At 42.6% G+C, this 20050-nt stretch overlaps 2 protein-coding genes across 4 annotated transcripts in view; one reads left to right on the top strand and one right to left on the bottom strand.

Annotated features, from left to right (window-relative positions):
- The first annotated feature begins 2459 nt into the window (after nucleotides 1-2459).
- Nucleotides 2460-20050, top strand: part of ptprna (protein tyrosine phosphatase receptor type Na) — an 18576-nt gene continuing 985 nt past the window's right edge. Inside the window, exons 1-23 of one of the 2 annotated variants that reach the window (XM_086219938.1) lie at nucleotides 2460-2798; nucleotides 6032-6082; nucleotides 9715-9825; nucleotides 10452-10563; nucleotides 10868-11015; nucleotides 11102-11291; nucleotides 11412-11564; nucleotides 11981-12106; nucleotides 12214-12248; nucleotides 12335-12600; nucleotides 12868-12954; nucleotides 13048-13127; nucleotides 13383-13447; nucleotides 14916-15125; nucleotides 15308-15574; nucleotides 15641-15788; nucleotides 15999-16072; nucleotides 16485-16562; nucleotides 16798-16917; nucleotides 17720-17886; nucleotides 18634-18687; nucleotides 19283-19347; nucleotides 19848-19921. In XM_086219938.1, coding sequence (XP_086076064.1) covers nucleotides 2723-2798; nucleotides 6032-6082; nucleotides 9715-9825; nucleotides 10452-10563; nucleotides 10868-11015; nucleotides 11102-11291; nucleotides 11412-11564; nucleotides 11981-12106; nucleotides 12214-12248; nucleotides 12335-12600; nucleotides 12868-12954; nucleotides 13048-13127; nucleotides 13383-13447; nucleotides 14916-15125; nucleotides 15308-15574; nucleotides 15641-15788; nucleotides 15999-16072; nucleotides 16485-16562; nucleotides 16798-16917; nucleotides 17720-17886; nucleotides 18634-18687; nucleotides 19283-19347; nucleotides 19848-19921 — 2757 coding nt within the window. In that variant the 5' untranslated portion in view covers nucleotides 2460-2722. Of the gene's footprint in view, nucleotides 2799-6031; nucleotides 6083-9714; nucleotides 9826-10451; nucleotides 10564-10867; nucleotides 11016-11101; nucleotides 11292-11408; nucleotides 11565-11980; nucleotides 12107-12213; nucleotides 12249-12334; nucleotides 12601-12867; nucleotides 12955-13047; nucleotides 13128-13382; nucleotides 13448-14915; nucleotides 15126-15307; nucleotides 15575-15640; nucleotides 15789-15998; nucleotides 16073-16484; nucleotides 16563-16797; nucleotides 16918-17719; nucleotides 17887-18633; nucleotides 18688-19282; nucleotides 19348-19847; nucleotides 19922-20050 lie in introns of both variants that reach the window. The other variant, XM_086219937.1, reaches the window with a different exon arrangement.
- Nucleotides 16703-20050, bottom strand: part of dnajb2 (DnaJ heat shock protein family (Hsp40) member B2) — a 15869-nt gene continuing 12521 nt past the window's right edge. The window contains exons 12-13 of one of the 2 annotated variants that reach the window (XM_086219943.1): nucleotides 19146-19183; nucleotides 16703-17877 (exon numbers count right to left, since the gene is read on the bottom strand). The gene's annotated coding sequence lies outside the window, so the exon portion shown is untranslated. The remainder of the gene's footprint in view (nucleotides 17878-19145; nucleotides 19184-20050) is intronic. The other variant, XM_086219944.1, reaches the window with a different exon arrangement.

Below are 20050 nucleotides of genomic sequence, written 5' to 3'. Positions count from 1 at the left end.
GGATCGTATCTCATCTTATCTTATCTTGTCTTATCTTATCATGTGCAGCACTATAACCGCCTCGAACATAATGGGCTCCTCCTGGGCTCATTCTACATCCCTCCACAAATTTTGGTGAAAAATTAACTACATAGTTTTTGTGTAATCCTGCTGACAAACAAAAAAAACACGCCTCCATGCAGAGGTAATTAAGTAGCCAATCCTGTATTTTTCCTACATTATCCTTTTATGAAAATGACCTTTTCTGTGACGGTGGGAAGAAAGATATTCTAGGTAAGATGGGGGACCTATTGCATGCGAAACGCTGGAAGAGTCACATGCCAAGCAGTGTGGATGTCAGGAGGAATGGCATGATGGGAAAATGCCTGAGCATCCTTTTAACGACCGTGAATGAGAAAATAAGATGTGTGTTTACACTAAACGACCAAAGGCATCCCTGTGGTGTTCAACCTTCCTGGGAAGTTTAGAATGGAGTCACAGTCTTAGCCGGAGCCGTTAGCGAGCACCAGATTGTGAACAATATCGGGTGAAAGGTGAATAACTTCCTGTTTTACTACGACCTAAATGGAGTGCAAAGGTGAGGGCTGTTCAGCTGGTATCATCCCTCATAAACGCTGAGTGTGTGTTACGTAGCAACCAGCTAAACACAGATACACACATGCCAATGAGTTGAGCTGGTGCAAGGGAAAGAGAGAGGAGATAGTGTGTGTGTGTGTGTGTGTGTGTGTGTGTGTGTGTGTGTGTGTGCGTGCGCGTGTGTTGGCGATTGCACATAAAAGTGTAACATAGAAACAACTTTATAGAGAACTTCGACAAGGAAAATTGTTCCAAATCTATTTGCAGTCTATCTGAGGAGGGGTGAGGAGAGGCCAGCAGCAGCAGGAATAGCACGCAACCGATATCAAATCAAAACTTGTGATTCACACCGGTCTGAAAGGCCACCTCCTGCTTTATTACAGTCCAATTATGCCTGATTTCTGTTTGGGTGACAATGGGTGACATTTCCATGAATAACAGGAGCAGAAAAGCTGGCTGGAGGGGGAGAAAAATGCTGATCCTCATGTCACAGCAGGATTTTCGCTGGAGGCTGACCACAACTTGCCAGGAATAGGATGATGGTGTGAACAGCAGGGTCAACGCCAAGAGTCTGGTATTTCACAAGACAGGCTTTTGTTCGTTTTACAGTCCAATGACATTAAAATGTAATCAAAGATAATCAGAATTACACAATTCAGGATTTGTATATCATAAGTGCTTCTAGCGTGACAGAATATGACATAATAATATTTGACGGCAAGACCAGCCAGGCGAGATGGAATGAATTTAAAATAAAAGTACGTTCCGAAACGTTGCAGGTTTGCAGCTGAGGTTTTAAATTCAAGGCAACATTTTCCAACCTCTTGATTTTTAGAGACACAAGAGGGAGCAAGAGGACAGCTAGACAAGATGAGCAGCAGCGACACAACCCTCCCCTCTCCACCATCCGCAACCTCACATCCCATCACTCAGCACCTCAGATAACTGCACCTGGGGCTCCTTTCTGTGGGAGCGTATCTAAAGAGTGTGGCTTGGGCCGAGAGGAATGAAGGACAAAATCAATGCAAAAACAATTTTGGAGCAAGCTCGCTTTTCCCTTTCGCCAAAGCAATGATAATTTGTGACTGATAAGAATAAACCTGTCCATGTATCAGGGCTCAATTGCCATATCATCCTAGATCCATCTTCACAAATCCTTAGAAATTTATATTTTCTTTACAACCATTGTCTTTTAATTCTAAATTTGAATTGAATTGTCGCAGGGTTATTTTTTAACTCAGAATTTTGAGACGATCTCACTTCTTTGAGTTTGTATCTTCCAGTGAAGTCTTTTTATCAGCTTTCTATCTCATAATTATGATCTTTCTATGACCAATTTTGACATTTTATATCACATTGATGTTTCTTCTCAAAAGCATTTAGATTGAACCTTGAAATTATGACTTTTCTCAGCTCGTAATTTCTCCTTTTGGCTCATATTTGTGGTTTATTTTTACTTAATATCTCAAAATGAGGACTTTTCATCATAACCTGATTTTTAAATACGTTTCTTTTATCGGTTGGGAAATGCGTTTCCATTCACCGGATGCAGTAGTCCATGTAATATACACGCAATTCCAATTTACTTTGCCAGACTTCATTTGTTGGTAACTAGCTGTAAAAATGCAAAGATGATGCAGGATTACACGCAGGTACCAGTGTGTGTCTGTATATGTGTGTGTGTGTGTGTGTGTGGGGGGGGGGGGGGGGGGGTTACGCGTATGATTGCGTCCAGAGCCAACCTACGTCTGCACATCTCTCATCTCCCTCCCGTGATGACGCACCTGCAGCTTCCTCAGATGCTACGTTATGTTCTCAGCTGTGCTGTCGTGAATCCCCCCTCCCTCCTCCCTCCCTCCCCCTCCTCCTCCTCCTCCTCCTCAGGCCCCGCCTTTTCAACGTGAGGAATTAGTTTTTCTAGCCATCTATCCATCTATCCAACCAGCCAGCCATCAGCCGTACCGCTTAATTGATTTCAGCTACATTTATTAATTGCATTCACGTTTCACCGTCACATGGAGGTTCTGGTGTGAGCTGTCGACTGCGGCTGCGGCTCTTCCGGACGTTATGGGGGCTTAAAAGAGGGAAGAAAAAAAAAACCCCGAAGATTTGTTCTCTGCACCTGCGACGCTGCCTGAGAAGCATCATGCAACATCTGAAGCCGTGGCGAGCCCTGCTGCTCCTGACCGTGATGTGGCAGCCCGGAGCCTCGGACAAATACGGTGAGATGATGATGATGGTGCTGATGATGATGATGGTGCTGTCGGTGGCAGGGATCAGATGTGAGTGTTCTCTATACGGCCAAGGTGTGTCTGAGGACTTTAGAACTGCTCCACATGTGGCAGCCAAAGCCCTCCGTCATTTTCATAAGGGGTCATTTTAGGTTTTTTTTCTTTTTCTTTTTTAAATAATAGAGAGGTATTAACCGTAGAGAAAGATGGCAGTCTGATTAAATTATACAGCAGTGGGGGGAGGGGGGGGTGAATGAAGAGGGGCAACAAAAACAAACTGTAGCTTCTTCCAGTTGGAGAGAATGAAATCCATCACTTTCTCACCCTCATATCAACATGTGACTGGTAATATGAATACGATCGCCACGCCACGCATGGCAATTACAATTAACCAATGAAATAAATACAATTGTGGATTATTGTTTCGCCCCCCCAAAAAATCCAGTGAGCAAATGAATAAAAAGAGGTCCCATAAATTATTTAAGACTCATTTGATGTACTTTTGTTACTTTGGGATGATGGTGTAAATACTGTCACTTGAGGAGGACAAAAAATGAAAAGAATACCTTGAATTTGATTTTAGAAACTGAAAGCAGGAGGTGACAGGTTTTGATGGATCAAACTAATTCAGGAAATAGATTAATAATAATTTTTAAAAAAAGAATGTCAAAACTAGAGTGCCAAACAGGGCTCTTACAGGAAAATATACTTCAATTCATTTTTAATTTGCTTTAACAAATAACAAATTGAGCAGAATAGGCTGGTGCCTTTGTACAGTACTGTTTGTCCTTTCTAGTCATTCTATTGAATAAAGATGTGGAAAAATTGCAATAATGGGCACCAACGACTGTGAAACAATGACAAGCGCCTCCTGAGATTTCAGCACCATGGACAGACACCTCTGTCTTATTTATCCATAAATCCTTACTTCTGCACCTCTGGGGCAGTAAGGATGTGGGTCTGTAGTCATTTATTGATACCAGTGTCCACATTGACTCTGCTAATCAGTTTCATTCATTATTGATAAATTTGCTGATTGCTGATCGATTTGCCGTGTGGAGCAATGTGGTCTGACATTGGTTTTTAGCGTCAATACTTTTACTCTGAACGTGAGGGAACATTCGCACAGTGTTCATGTTCATTGAGGTTTTTGTAGTTAAAAAAACAAAAACAAAAACACCACCACCAACAAAATCATCTATTTCTTCCAGTGTGGCGCTGTAATGTTATTGTGAAGCAGGATATTTCCCCTGGGGAACAGACAAGGGAAGCAGCAGCAGCATTCAGACACACTGCATTTCTGGACCGAAGCCCATGTTGTATAGAAACCTTGGAATAATAATTTTTCACCCACTAAAATTAGCTCTCAAATGAAGCCGCAGATTAAACCCTTTCTTCCTCTCTTCCGTGACGCCTTCGTGTTCCAAATTTGACGTCATTGTCTCCCGACGTGCGGCTGTCTGAAAAACATCGATGAGTGGAACTAATAAACCTGGAGGATTCTGGATCGGAGGATGGTAAAGCTGCTCTCACTTCTCGAGAGCGCCAACAATCCTCCAAGTGCTCATGTGATTCACGATCCATAAACACGTCTGTACACAAACAAACAAACACCAGGCGATTGAGTGAACGTCTCTGCAGCCTGTCGTTCCACGGTCAGATATGTCCTGTTGCTGTGAGCGGTACTTGGGCAATTATCTCTAATTCATGCATACTTCATCACGCATAAACACATACATTTACATTTTAAATACACTAAATGTCTCCATAAACAGCGTGTCTGTTTATGCCTGCTACCTCCAGCTGGACTGTTGACATTTGAATGTGTCTCATGCGTCCTTGAGCCTGAAAATATCTTGTTCTTCACACTTGTTAGACATCAGCAGCAGCAGCAGCGACAATCGTCAGATTTGAACGTTCAACCGCTCGCGCTGGGTCTCATTCGCGACATCTTCTCACATCCACCATATTTAACCTTCCATGTAATCCGTCGTGTTCTGAGGATGCGCAAATGTGGATTACTTGCTGGCCGATATTTACAGACGTGGAAATTATCCGTGCAAAAATAAACCGATCAGGTACTAACATTTTGTACATACTGCACATGTGAAGATTGCGATTTGCAAAAAGTTATATTATTCTCTATTAACCAAATATTTGGAAATAATTAATGTTATCTTTTTGTTTTTTTTCCTGGACAAAGAAGGAAAGGAGAGAAGGAGAGACTTGAGCGAAGCTGTCACACACCCCCTGATATCAATGACATGCCAATACTATTGTGCCTCCCCATTGTGTTCCTCTTTTAGAATTAAAGTGTTTGCAAGCCAGTGTGACTGACAGCAACAGGAGGCACACGATAGACATGAGTTCTCGCTTCCTGTCTGGAAGACTAAATTGAGGGCTAAAGAAGTGTATGAGAAAGTATGCAGCAAACCAGCCAATCACCTTTCCTCTTTGGAATATAAATTGCAATCTTTCTTACGTATTTTCCCCTCTGAAACACATACTCTCTGTGCTGTGCATTTTCATATTTTTGTCTCTTTGCGCAAAAAGAATTTTCTGGCAAGCAGGAGGGAAAAAATGAGCTGCGATGGAGGAGTGAAACACATAGAGGCAGACAGTTTATTCATGCGTATCCTGCAGTGTTAGTTTCCTATCTATCTCCAACCACCTGCTCATTCCCACGTTCTCTTCTCCCAGGTCTTATTCACAAAACTAAAGTGAGAAGTAGCAGAGAGGGCAGAAGTGAATTACGAAAGAATATCTAAAAATACACACGCTGCGTTCACGCCCTCCACGCAGTAGCTAATACATAACCTCTCTCTCCTTCAGTAAGTCGTTTTAAACCTTTACTATCTAGGTTAATTATTTATTTATAATAATATTCAAGCTGTTGAAAGGTGGAGAACGTGTTTAAGGTGTTTAAGGTTTTTGGGTGAGGCAGGTAATGTGGAAATGTTTTAAAGTCTTATCATAAAAACATAATGTATTACTTACATATAGAACAAAAAATAGTGTGGCTGTAAAAGTAATGTGAAGGTTTGGAGAGCTTGTTTTTCTAGCTGCCTCAGTGGAGCACGTGATGTTAGCTACGAGTGTGTCAGGAGTTAAATAGATGCCAGTTAAACGTGAGTAAGAGCATTTGTTGTTGTCATGGTAATTACTGTGAAACATTTTACTCCGAGTACCTGTCAGCCCTCTCTTTGTCCTCCTTTGTACTCTAGGCTGCCTGTTTGAGAGGAAACTGTGCTCCAGAGACCAGTTCTGCTCCGATGGTGAGTACACACACACACACACGCACGCACACGCACACACACACACACACACACACACACACACACACACACACACACGCTAAAAAATAAGCAGGCATAAACACAAACATATTGTCCCTTTTAAACTTGTTATTACGTCACAGTTCTTTTGTGATCACGCGTTGGCTCAAGGGAGCACAAGAAAATCAAACACCATCACCTTCCCCTCTCCCTCTCATCGTCTTTACCCAAGCCCCTCCTCTCAACTCTACTGTCTCCATGGCAACACTGACATCACAACAGGGTCGACACCCCCACGGCTGATGTGCTAATACAGTGATGAGTCACTGACACACACACTTACTCACTTCTCGGTGGGAATTGCACTTACACACACAAACTCACACACACACACACACACACACACACACACACACACACGCATTCACGCATGCGCGCACACATCCAGTGGACAGAATACAAAATGGATGTGTGTGTTTGCATCTTGGGAGCAGGGACGGAGCAGAGCAGGATGTGTGTCCATCTGTAGATTTGTGTGTGTGTGTGTGTGTGTGTGTGTATGTGTGTGTATGTGTGTGGCTACAAGATTTCCTGTGTGTCTTCCTTCTAATTGGGTCGTGGAGGAGGAATATTATCAAGTTAGTAAATATATATGCAGTCAGTATATTCCATGTAAGTGGGATAAACAAATCTATACATCTCTCAAACAAATTCATTAAGAATTCAACATCATAATAATCCTGAATATGTATTACTGGGTTGTTGTATAAGGCGTAGCTCCTAAATGAGTGTACGAATATTTACACTTGCTTTTTTAATAAAGCAAGGGAAAGACAAAAAAATCTCTATGAGTGGTTCTTAGGACAGACATTTCTCAGGATCTGCCTGTCCTCTATTCTACCAGTGAATTCTAAAATGGTCACCGCTCAGCATCTCTTCTTTGTTTGTTTTTGGCTCCCCTGTTGATAAAGTGGATATGCTACATTATGAATATTTCATGCTTTTATTTTTTTTAAACTAGTGATGCGAGGAATTATAAAGTAACATTGATTTGACAACCAATCCTAAAGCTCTGTGACTCCATCAGTGTTGTGCGAGGATGGGATTTGGAATTGTGGGATCCATATCAATTTCCTCTGGCTTTAGGAGGTGACAGAAAGAACCACCATAAGATGTCGTTATTTTCTGCCTAAAGAGGAAATCACACTGGAGGCCGACTAACACACTCAGTAACTTTAAATCATTCAACTCAACCAAACGGTTGAATAGATATTCGGTAGGTTAAATAAGTGTATTTCTGTGTTTGTCTGCTCAATAAAATTCCTCCCAAGGGACCAGAGGTAAACAGGAACAATGTAAAAGGAAAAGGAAATACACACAGCCGTAAGTACACAGCAGGAGAATCATCCATCTAAGTACAACAGTCAATATAGAGCACGAATGATAGAGCAACTAGACAACTCAAAGAATGTTGAGAATAGTCCTGGTAGATCAATCCTCAAAATACAAACAACAGTCCTGAGCGTGAGAATGTGTACAGGAATACAATGTTCAATATAAGACAGGATTTTGATCAAGCTAGTGATGCATCCACAAGCTAGATGGTAGAATTTTAACACTTCATACAAATAAATGACACAAACTACATTACATGTGCCTTAATTGAGTAGTAATGCCCTCTGATTATACTGTCATTGTAGTATAATTCACTTCTTTCACTTGGTCTGTGCAGCGGTCGGTGTGGCTTTAATGGCACTACTCGCACATGTGGGATGTCACACCGACTCTGCAATTCATTTTACAATTGGACGAACGGTTGGAACAAAGCCGGAACATTGCGTTTGTCTGCGTTTGAGGTGTTCCGTCTCAACAGAAACCACAACAAGCTCCAGACACGATCCCAGAGCAATCAAGATGGCTGCATTACGTCCATTTGTCTTCCATTGATCCTCCTGCTCCTCCTGTCTGCCAGTTCAGCAGGAGTGACTAATGCTTTACTGGTTCAACAGGACAATAAACTACATGTATATTTGTATTTAGATATATCTGCATACCCATGTATATTTTGAAGGGATCCCAGTGCAGTAAGGGAACTCGATATCCCTTCAGGTAATCGGAGGTTTTTACAATGGCACACAGTTTGTTTTTTGGTTACTAGTAGCGTTTCTTTATCAGTCACTCTACCTTACATAAAGGGAAGGAATTTTTTAGATACAATGTGCGGAATCCATTTGACTTCTGTTTAACTGTGGAAAATATTGTATTCTCTCATGTTGTATTCTCTGTTTTTCTAGTCAATATTTGTTGTTTTCGCTTGTTGGCCTCACAAAGCAAAGAAATTTTCTCTATTAATGTGTCCGCTCACTCAGAAAGAGTTATATATTATTTCTTGCTATGAATAAATACATTTTAAAAAAAATAAACATGAAATCCTCTCTAATCTGCTGTTGCCTGCTTGTTGCAGGCTGGTTTGTTTGAGTTTAAGCTGGTGTAGCGAAAGACTGTGGTGACTCATCAGTGCACCAGATAAACTGAGTCTGCTCAGCTTGGTCTTTATTCCCATCACATACTGTAGCAGTCTGGAAAAGTGTGTGTTTGTGTGTGTGTGTGTGTGTGTGTGTGTGTGTGTGTGTGTGTGTGTGTGTGTGTGTGTGTGTGTGTGTATAACTGTTTTTTTTGCCACCTATCGGAGACCTTTGAACACTAACCTCATCAGGACGTCTTGTCCTTTTGGGGACCAAAGAATGGTCCAAAAGCAGCTGGTTAAAGTTAGAGTTAAGGTGTGAATTGAGGTTAAATTAAGGTTAAAATTCGGATTAGGATTAGGATTAGGGCTCGGTTTAGTGTGATGAAAGTGTTGACCTGAATCTTTCTGGTATCTGATGTTGCAGCAGGGCATTGCAGTCAGACAGAAGTGTCCCCATCCTGTCAGAAGCTACTGTTACAGCTTTTACAGAAGAATTTGTCCAGTGGTGACTTTTAAACCATTATTCATAATTTAGCGGCGAATTCAATTTCTTCCCAGTTCCATGACATAACCCTCAGCGAGTACTTCACAAAGGACAAATGATGCTCTAAAAGTTGGAAATAATTAAAAAAAAACTGCTGTTGCCACATGGCTAACACAGATTAGCAACTATTTCACACTAAAGTGTGTAAAATAAAGCACACACACAGTAACCCAGACCCTTTTTAAGGGGAGTGTGACAATCAGAATGAAGTGTGTGGGCTGCACTTCAGTGTCATGACTCATACCGGTGGTGTGGGCCACACACAACAAAGGACAGCATGACTGTATCAGGGCAACTTCATGAAAAAAAGATTGTCGGAATTTTTATTTTTTAATTTATTTATTTATTTACAATTTCTGCTTCAACCTAAAGAAAAGTTTTCAGTTACAATGAGTGCAACAGCGAGTGACAGTCAGCCAGCACGCATATGCAAGGCTAACCAAGGCAGCTAGATAGAAAGTAGGTTTTGGGTCATGTCACTTTAAAAAAAAAAAAAAGAGGTGGTTAAAACAAGGCCAAGGCATTCACAGAGAAGTGTGTGTGTGTGTGTGTGTGTGTGTGTGTGTGTGTGTGTGTGTGTGTGTGTGTGTGTGTGTGTGTGTGTGTGTGTGTGTGTTCCAGATGGGCTGTTTGGTCAGTGTCGTGGCTCTAAGCAGGACCGGGTCCAGTTCCAGGTGTCAGTTCCTGTTCTAAAGAGGATGCAGGAAGTCCTCAAACAGCTCATGCTGCAAGGTGAGATAAGACATAAAGCACTGAATCTGCTCCAACACCAGTGAAGTCATGTTTAATTATGTGCTGGTCTCATTTTCGTGTCGTTTTATCTTACATCTTACATTTGCATCTATGGCTTCATGTTTTGAAATGTCAACGTCATGTTTTGTGACTTCTTGATACTGATGTTCTATGTGCAAATCCCCCCCCCCCCCAAAAAAAAACTGACCAGATCATGGGAATATTTTACATCCTGTAGCCTCAAATTGATCAAATTGTGCAAACAAGTTACATCTCATGGCCACAAACTAATCAAACTGTGGAACCAAGTTATGTCTGAAGGCCATGAAGGAATGAACAGTGGGAATAACTTCTATCTTGTCTTTCTCTTTCTGGTCACTTCAGAGCTGTGTGGGTTTGTTTTTTTTTATCATCATATCACCCAGAAAATACTTTTCAGTCTGAGGTAACCATGAATGAACAGATCAAAATTATATTCTTTCATGGAAGTTATTTTGATCATTTCAACAGTGAAAATATGATGAGCTGAGTTGTCAAACCCACGGGCGCTGTCAGAAAAGGAAAGATACGTGACCTCCATCTCGGTCCATTGTGAGGTTCATTGATTGCTGTGGTTGTGTGTGCAGGTCTTTCCTGGCAAGACAACCTTACCCAGTACATATTGTCAAAGGAACTGAAGAGAGTACCCCATACGACCCACCCCCCGAAACCAAACTCCTCTTCTCCTCACTCATCTCAGTGAGTGCTCCCCAGCTACTGTGGCAAATAATCCAACAACAGTACAGTAATGTGACACTATCTACTACTAACTACTTGTTCAGTCATGAATATGCAAACCGTCTTAATGAAACAGGTCAAAGAGAAGCAATCTTGTCTAAAGGATTCTGAAGGAATGTTTTAGAGCATCATAATACACGACGGGCAAAGTATCACCATACTACTGTGATATTTAGTGATCCGTGATCCGCGTTTACGCCTGCATGTGTTCCTGCACGCTAATGTCATATATGCTGATTCTCTCTATTTCTCTCTGGGTTGCCAGGTCCAAACAGCACACCCCCAATCACCACAGCTCTAAACCAGGGTCCATGCCTCCTGCTGGTAAATATGTGGACTACATGATAGTGGAGCCGCCTCAGTCCCCACTGCAAATGCAGACGGCCTCCATTGATCCGTACACGTACCACCAGGTACAGAACCTGATCATGGCAGATCTGTTGCGAAGGTTTCATCAAAAACATGTGAGTTTTGATGATAATATCTGTTCCAATCTCAGCATAGATACCAAGATGAAATGGAGAGATCTCTCATTGGAGCAGGAGGTGGTTATGCCCGCCCCTCTTCATGGTCCCAAACCAATCAGAGAGAGCGAGAGCGTGACAGGCAGATGCTGCAGGAAGCCTTGTCTCTGTACCTGGCGCAGCCCTCATATCGCCATCGAGGCTCCTCCTCTATGGCTCCTGCAGGTAAGAAAATCCTAAATACCTAAAAAATAAAAAGGTGACATTATGTACGCACTTTGTAAAAGAGTTTTTTGTTAGCTTCAGTATCTCTCTATACCATATTAACCTGCTGGTTCTCAGCAGGTCTGCCTTATTATGACGACTTGGAACTGCAGATCCCAGTGGACTACGTGGACGACTACACCCTAGAGGAGAGACTCGGTACTGCAGGCAGGCACCAAACACTTCAAAACAAGAAGCTTCCTCAGGGCTACAGCACCTTGCCTGGAAAAAATGGTGAGGAAAACTGTCTCTGTTTACTGTATATTTCTGCCTCTAATATTTTTGAATGAATATTCTAATGGAAAAGCCACTGTTTCTTCTTCACGTTCCGTCAAATTCACCTGGAGAAATGTCCTCTTTAAGTTATAAAGGGTCACGGTATTTTTTCAACCTATCACATAATGTTTCCCCCTCACAGATGATGCTGCAACCGCAAATGTTTTTACCGGTCATGATGCAACTGGCTTTGGTGGAGCATGTTTTTTGACTAATATTCAGTTGGGTTTTTCTGAGTTTATTAGTTAAGGAAGAAGTTATGAGTTAAAGAAGAGCAGAAAATGAAAGAACAATACTTCAATAAATACTTGAACATCTACATCTCTTGAACATCATACAGAATCTATAGTGTCGTATTTTGCCATATGTGACAGATGGCCTGCTCCAGAGGATGTCAGGGGTGCTACAGAGGTACGGCGTTGACCCCAGAGAACTCAGTCAGGAGCAGCTCTACAAACTAGCCCTCATACTGCAGCTGCTGCAGGCCCAAGATAAGACCGGTACGCTGTCCGAGCTACTGTTAGTATTAGCTATTATCGTGACACCAGAGTAAACTAAACGATTCTGAATCAGGTCTGACGGTAGTATTTGTTATTTCTCCCCACAGATCCAAATGAAAAAGACCTTGTCACCCTGAAAGAGGTATGAGAGCTCCTACTGTGACCTGTATCACTAGTAATAACACTCCGATGACACACTGACAGCTCTTCTGTCACTCCCACGTATAGATGCAGGTGGTAAAAACAGATAGTGCACCCAGTAAACCAGAGAAGCCTGCTGGCCCAGGTCCCGGTGCACCTGATGCTCCTCATCCCCCCTCCTCCACCTCAGTTCCAGCCACAACTTCAGCTAAGAGTACAGGTCTCTCCCCACCTGCCTCCAGGCCTCCCCAGGCTGCCCCTGGAGTTGGACAAAGCCTGAAGGAGGAGGGGCCGCCACTGGTCGAGGTTACAGGGGCCAAAGAGGAGTACGGGTACATAGTCACCAACCAGAGGTCAGCGTTAGCTTTGTGTTTATTACTATTAAACTACGGAAATTAAGAGCATCTATTCCTTTGGAGCAAATTATTATGTAGAACAAATGCTTTGGGCTGCAACTGACGATTATTTTCATCATTGATTAATCTGCTGATTTATTTCCATGTTCACTCGAAAAATGCTAATGCAAATGCAAGTGTTTTATGACTGTCACATGTACATATAAATGACTGTAGACAACAATAACTGGACTGTAATGTGGCTGTGGCGGTTGTCTTTCCCAGTCCGCTCAGTTTGTACGATGGAGTGAAGCTGCTGGAGCTTCTGGCTGATAAAATACACCTGACAACCAGCAGCTTCATCAACATCAGGTAACATCAGTTAAATGTTTTTTTGTTGTTGTTTTTTTTTACTATTTTACTCTAATTAGTTCGTATTCGACAAGTGCACGTGTGTGTTTGCAGTGTGGTGGGTCCTGCTCTGACCTTTCGTGTCCGCCAGAATGAACACAACATGACTGCTGCAGAGGTGGCAGCTAAAGCTGGTGAGTTTCGAATGAGGCACACTAATGCTCACACACACACACACACACACACACACAACAGCCCACCCACCCACACACACACACACACACACACACACATACACACACACACACACACATACCAAACAGCCCCCCCCCACACACACACACACACACACTGTATGAGAGAAGAACCGGAGTGCTAATAATGTCACACTCACAGTTGCTTTCTCAAGTTGCATGTCATCAAACATGCATCATTTTTTTTCCATACAGTGTCTGAGAAGAACTTCCTGGAGTCTGAGACAGGTCTGAAAATTGTACAGACTGGTGTTGGAGAGGTAAATGATGCACACACCAACACACACACACACACACACACACACACACACACAGACACACACACACACACACACACAGTCTCAGAATAGTAGGTTTGAGTCTTTGCAGCTCTGATTAGCTCCAAGTATATTAAGTCAGCATGTACGTCAGTCTTATGAAGATGAAATTATTATTTGATTTTCAGAACAAATGAGTTCATAGTTTCCCTGCACAACAACGCATGTGTGCATGCGTCCGCTTGTGCAAGTGGCCAGAACAAATTAACACAGCATAACAACCAGCATTTCACTTGTTGCCATGGTGCTTTGTCTTCTCCAGTCCCCCTCCACCCCCCTACTGTGGCTCCCAGGTGCTATGGCAACAGTCACAGGTGTCATTAACCTTTTCCCCGTTTCACTGACTCGCCAGCAGTATCTCTGATTTTCCCAGTACCAGATGGATAAAAATCAACCCTAGCATGACTATCAGGAAAGCACACATACGCATAGCGCTTTTCAGATATTCTTATTGTCTGGCTGGTGCATGTGGGGGATGAGTGTGTGTGTGTTTGTGTGTGTGTGTGTGTGTGTGTGTGTGTGTGTGTGTATGGTCTTGACATTAATGATTAGAGAGGCTTGTCAGTTATGGTTACTTAATTTACAATAACATTTTTTGATCTCAGTTTTTTTTTGTTTAAAAAATGATACAGCTGATACTAACGTAACATTAAAATTTAGACACACAGAAAGAGAAAGTAAGAGCAATAATAAATATTATATCATCATAATTGGTGTGATTTAGTAAATGATTTTATACAGTTTTAGAAAAAGTAGTGTCCTTTTTTTCTGGCCTCTGGTGTTTCAATCTAAAAGCCAGTACCTTCGTGGTTAACTTTTATTTATGTATTCATCCAGTTCTGTGTTCGCTTTATTCGTGCAGCTGCAATTTTCTCACTGACACTTAGTGATAATTCACTTTGTGTCCTACTGAATTCTCTGTGTGTTGAGACACCAATACAAGTTACTTTTTTAAATTAAAATGGCACATTGAATTAGTTTGGAGGCACACTGAGAGCTGTTTTGACAGACTGGAGCAAAAGTGAAGAACAGGTCTGTAACGTCCTGTGTGGGTGTGTGGCACATCCTACCCCGGTTCACTGATCCTACCCCGGACCACTGATCTCCACGGAACCTCTGCTGTCGCTTTAATGGCTTTCGAGAGTGCACAGCCGTGACCTCTCAAACCCCCGTGTCTTTACTACTCTACTTCAGCCTCTCGCTGCGACCATTTTACTGTCATGTGCACTTAGAGAGGAAATAAACGAGTGACCTTTTCACATCCTTTCACCTGGAGAGCTAAGGAGGGGTGATAGGTTGAGATGTATGTTGACTAATGGATGTACCTCCAAATATTTATCTGCTCTCTTTTGTGTTCCCTCCCCCCTGCTGATGTCATTCTTACTACTCTTGGTAACGGTGTTGTTTCCAGAGGACAGATGCACGGGGTCTCCCTCAGGTAACCAGGGTTTCCCAAGGCTCCAGCGGGACGGTCATCACCCTTGTTTCCATGGCAGTGGTAGGGGGAGTGCTGGTATTGGCCATGGCCTTCGCTTGTCTCCGGCACTACGCTCACCAAGTAGCCAATGGTAAACTTGGCCTGGGGCCTGAAGCAGGAGCGGAGACACACTTTGACTACCAGGTGAGCCAGCACATTCCAGATTCACACTCAGGAGGAGGTTTGTCTGAGGGTGATATATTAATCAGTTCTGAACACTAACGTTAGGAACTGGGAATCTGTCACTCTTCCTGAATTAACCTCTACTGATGCTGGGTACGAGGTATCTTGTTGTTACCGCTCTTCCCTCTGTATTGTCGGTTCAGGAGCTTTGTCGGCAGCACATGGCGTCCAAGTCCTCCCTGTGTCGCCAGGATTGCGTGGGCGGTGCGAGCAGCGGCATAGCAGGTTCTGCAATGGGCACAGGTGCTGGTGGTCGACGGGGAACGGACACATCCCGCGTCAGTAGCGTTTCCTCCCAGTTCAGTGACGGCCCCCAGCACAGCCCGTCCTCCACCCACAGCTCCACTCCATCCTGGAGCGAAGAGCCAGCCCAGTCCAATATGGACATTTCTACTGGTCACATGATACTGGTGCGTGAAACTCCAGCTGTGAAAATCACCCTTGATGAGCAGACACTAATGTTTTCTCTCCGTCAGACATATATGGAGGATCACCTGCGTAACAAAGACCGCCTTCAGAAGGAGTGGGAGGCGCTGTGCTCCTACCAGGCTGACCCCAGTTCAGTAGCGGTGGCTCAGGACGCCAGTAACGCGGACAAAAACAGACAAGCCGAGTCGCTTCCATGTTGGTTCACACTTAAACATGCATGTTTTAAGCTTTATAAGCTTTATTTTATATGATTTCTGGTGCTTCAGTGATTCGACAGATACATGTTGACTGCCCTCACTGTTCTTTTAGAGGTTTTCTTTTACTCATCATAAAAGCAGCAGTATTCATTCATTCATTCATTCATTCATTCATGCCCTCTTGACACCTGTTATTTTTCTTTTCCAGACGATCACTCGCGTGTGAAGCTGAAAACTGAAGTAAACCCCAGCAAACAAGATTACATCAACGCCAGCATCATTGTGAGAAAGGATTCACTCAGTCTCTTATTTCAAGCTCATGTTGATAGTTACAGGATAACTGAAACATATGAATTTATCTAATTAATAGTTCTGATTATTACCTAATAGCCTCTATCATATAACGTATCAAGATAGATGCTCTCAACATGTAATCCGCTAAAGCTAAAGCCTTTATTTCTCACAGAATAGTACCACTTACACCTGATTCAGTACAAATTTTTCTGATGCAATCCAACATCTGCTCAGTTATTTTTCTAACATGGATTTTGTCAGTTGTATTTTATTAATGTTGACCAAAGAAAAGCTGTACAGGTTTTTTTTTTTTGTCTTGAAATGTTTCCTCAAAAAAGCAGTCGGCACAAAAAAAAAGCTTACAAACTCTGCTCTCTCGTATCTATTTTTCCCCCTCCAGTTTGATCACGACCCTCGCCAGCCATCTTACATCGCCACACAGGGGCCTCTGCCTCACACCATAGCTGATTTCTGGCAGGTCAGTGGGTTCTTTACTCTCTCTGTATTTACTGATTTAAACCATTTTAAAAAACACACTGAACCAGTCAATCCACAGGAAATCTGTCCTCTTACTGCAGGTGTCACAGATTTTAGGATGTGTGTGTGTGTGTGTGTGTGTGTGTGTGTGTGTGTGTGTGTGTGTGTGTGTGTGTGTGTGTGTGTGTGTGTGTGTGTCTACAATCATGCATGTGTTTGTTCTAACGAAACCACAGATGGTGTGGGAGAGTGGCTGCACAGTGATAGTGATGATGACGGCTCTGGTGGAAGACGGAGAGAAGCAGTGTGAGCGGTACTGGCCTGATGAGGGATCATCACTCTATCACATCTATGAGGTCAGACTTTTAATGCAGCTTACTTACGGGGCTCAAAACGCAAAATATGAAACATTTCAGATTTTTTTTTTTTAACAGCGTAAACCCATGATTTAAACTGACTGTAAAGCAAAAACAACAAATACAATATGTCTCGTTGATTATGTCTCCCCCTGGTGTTGAACTGAGGCCATTTTTACACTCACGCTACCTCTGACGTAAAATCCTAACAATAAATAGAATACATGCATGCAAGGATGTATCAGCAACCTACTATACTGGTTAAAAAAAAAACAAGAACACTAAAAGCAGAATTCATGGATTCAGGGTCTTACAAGTGAAAAAATGCTCTGAAAAGTACTTCGGGCAAATTAACGTGTAAAATCAATGTCATATCATATCATATAACAATCATCAATTCTGCTGAAGTTCATTTAAAACAGAGGGACATAGCCAAGACAGAATGAACTTTTTAAAGATGTTATCTTGTCTTAAACATCTCATTATCTCAAGGTAACAAAGTTCACTTTTTTTTGTCATCATGGGTTTATTTATCTTGGGAAAAATCAAAATAACAAGTTACTTATCTTCTGAGGAGAACAAGTTCATTATCTCTAGCTTGAGAAAACAGCTTTTGCTTACTAATAACACAAATGAAGCTGTTGCGAAACGAGCTCCGTTATCTGGAGATAGTGAATCAAGTCGATACCTCGAGAGAACAGTATGAAAAAGTAATTACCGGCATGTCCTTTCTCAGCTACCGTAGTGAGTAGAGATCAGATTGCTAGTAGCAGGTATTAACCCATGGTGACCTCTCTGTCAGGTGAACTTGGTGTCGGAGCACATCTGGTGTAAGGACTTCCTGGTGCGTAGCTTCTACTTGAAGAACGTTCAGACGCAGGAGACCAGAACCTTGACGCAGTTTCACCTGCTGAGCTGGCCGGCTGACGGAATCCCCACATCCACGCGGCCGCTGCTCGACTTCCGCAGGTATGACAGTGCACACACACACACACACACACACACAGGAGGGAATACAGAGATGCAGTCAATATTAGCAGCCCATTGCTTTCCTAACACACAAGTAGGTTTGAATTGTCTCATTTGCTCCATTACATCCCTTTTCTCTGTTTCCCAATGTCCCTCAGTCTCATTGAACAAGACGCCCCACATTCATGTCTGTCTCTCCTCTTCCTCTCTCCCTCCCTCTGTCCCGGCGTGCAGGTTGATAGGTTGGTATTTTAACATCTCCCAGTGTCATTTTTGTGGTTTGCAGCTAGTACTCTGGCTCCAGTTGCATAGTCACAAAAATGAGCATTGGCAGGTGTGACTGGCTACTGCAAGAGGGACAGTGACTCTGGGGCTCCTGAGTCCCCCCTCCTCTCCTGTTCCACCATCTCTTTTGTTCTCCTCTTCATCTCACGTGATTTCCAGCTTCCCTGCTGTTCCACACTCCCATTCTTAATTTGATTGCCTCCTCTTTGTTTTCTATATCTCTCTATCCCTTATTCCTGATCACAATCTGCTCTCCTCTCATTGCCTTTAACCGAACAAGCGGGTGCCCAGCGGGCCTTTAATCCTTTTGTTGGATGTGTTTGCTATTCTTCTGATTATTGTTTGCAAGTCATTTTAGTATAACGATTAATTGCATGAAAAAGGTCAGTTCCAATCAATTCTATCATTAATCATTTCAATGAAGCTCATGTTTTCTGTCTCTTCTACCATCCTGCTTTTCAGGAAGGTGAATAAATGCTACAGAGGTCGTTCCTGCCCCATCATTGTTCACTGCAGGTAAAAAATAAAGACATGCAACCTGCTGCTTCATATGTTCTCTAACAATAGTCGGGATTCTGGAAGATACTATAATAAAATCGTACATTTATACTGGCGTGAATGCAATCAAATTCACAGTTTAAACAGTGAGTTCAGTCCATGCATCCCGGTCGTCACTGATTTACATTCCTATCAAACTATTTACATACATTCATACCAGGAAGGGGTGTGTTTATATAAGTCCATGTTTATGTACAGTAGAGGAGCAGTGGAAAGTGAAGGTGTGGCTCAACGGCGAAGGCAAATGTGTCAGGAGCAGTGATGTTTCTGTGACGAATCTCTGACCATCAATTTAAACTGGTGTTATGACCTTCCTCTACATCCGTTATGTCAGCACTGCTCATACCGTGAAGGTCCCAACCAAAAATAGCGACCCCTCATGTTATATTTTGTTGATAGCGATTGCAAAAACTAACCAAACTCATCTGTGTGTCCACAGTCGGGTCGCAGATTTCTGAGGAAGAAATTTGCAAATAGAATTAATTCAAGTTTTACTTGAAATGATTTAGAACGATAAATGCTTTGACATTTTCTTTGTGTCTATTAACCACAGCAATGGCACTGGCAGGACTGGCACGTACATCCTCATCGACATGGTGTTGAACCGCATGGCCAAAGGTGAGTGACACGTGAGAGGCTGAGCCACGACAACCATCCTAGTCCCACATTTGTTGTATTTTGCAAGTTCAACAAGTAGAATTACAGTAAAGTTAAAAACACACACACAGCAAACTGTTGATGGCCGAGGGTCTGTCCGTCTTGTGTAGGGTTTATCGTTTCTTGAGCACTGCAAAAAACAGGCTTACCAAGTATTTTTGTCTGACTTCTGCTCCGAAAATCTCACCACACTTACAAAAAGAGTGAAAGACGAGCCAAAGAAGTTTCTAGTCCCCAAATGTATGACTTGAGTCCTGACTTCTGATAGAAACCATCTTCTCACGGAGACACTTGTTGAAACTTTCTGTCTTAAATGAGGCAGTGTTGGTTGTTGTAGAATTTACACAAATGTACTTGGCAAAAGTTTTTTCCAGTACATTAATCAACATATTTACCATCAAATTTGTCGCAGAAAGCATCAGTAACGTCTATATTGATGTTTTTACTGTTGATGTTTGCAGGTGTGAAGGAGATCGACATAGCAGCCACACTGGAGCACATCAGAGATCAGAGACCCGGCCTGGTCCGCACCAAGGTATGTGTGTGTGTGTGTGTGTGTGTGTGTGTGTGTGTGTGTGTGTGTGTGTGTGTGTGTGTGTGTGTCCGTGTCCCAGGACCACAATCTACAAACCATAATCCAGCCATATTCCCATATTCCATCCTC

Source organism: Aulostomus chinensis, chromosome 12, assembly GCF_037954235.1.
Source record: "Aulostomus chinensis isolate RoL2024-O1b breed Wild chromosome 12, RoL_Achi_v1.0, whole genome shotgun sequence".
Taxonomy (NCBI): Eukaryota; Metazoa; Chordata; class Actinopteri; order Syngnathiformes; family Aulostomidae; genus Aulostomus; species Aulostomus chinensis.
The sequence above is the reverse complement of the archived record's forward strand: the minus strand, read 5'-3'. Positions and strand labels throughout refer to the sequence as shown.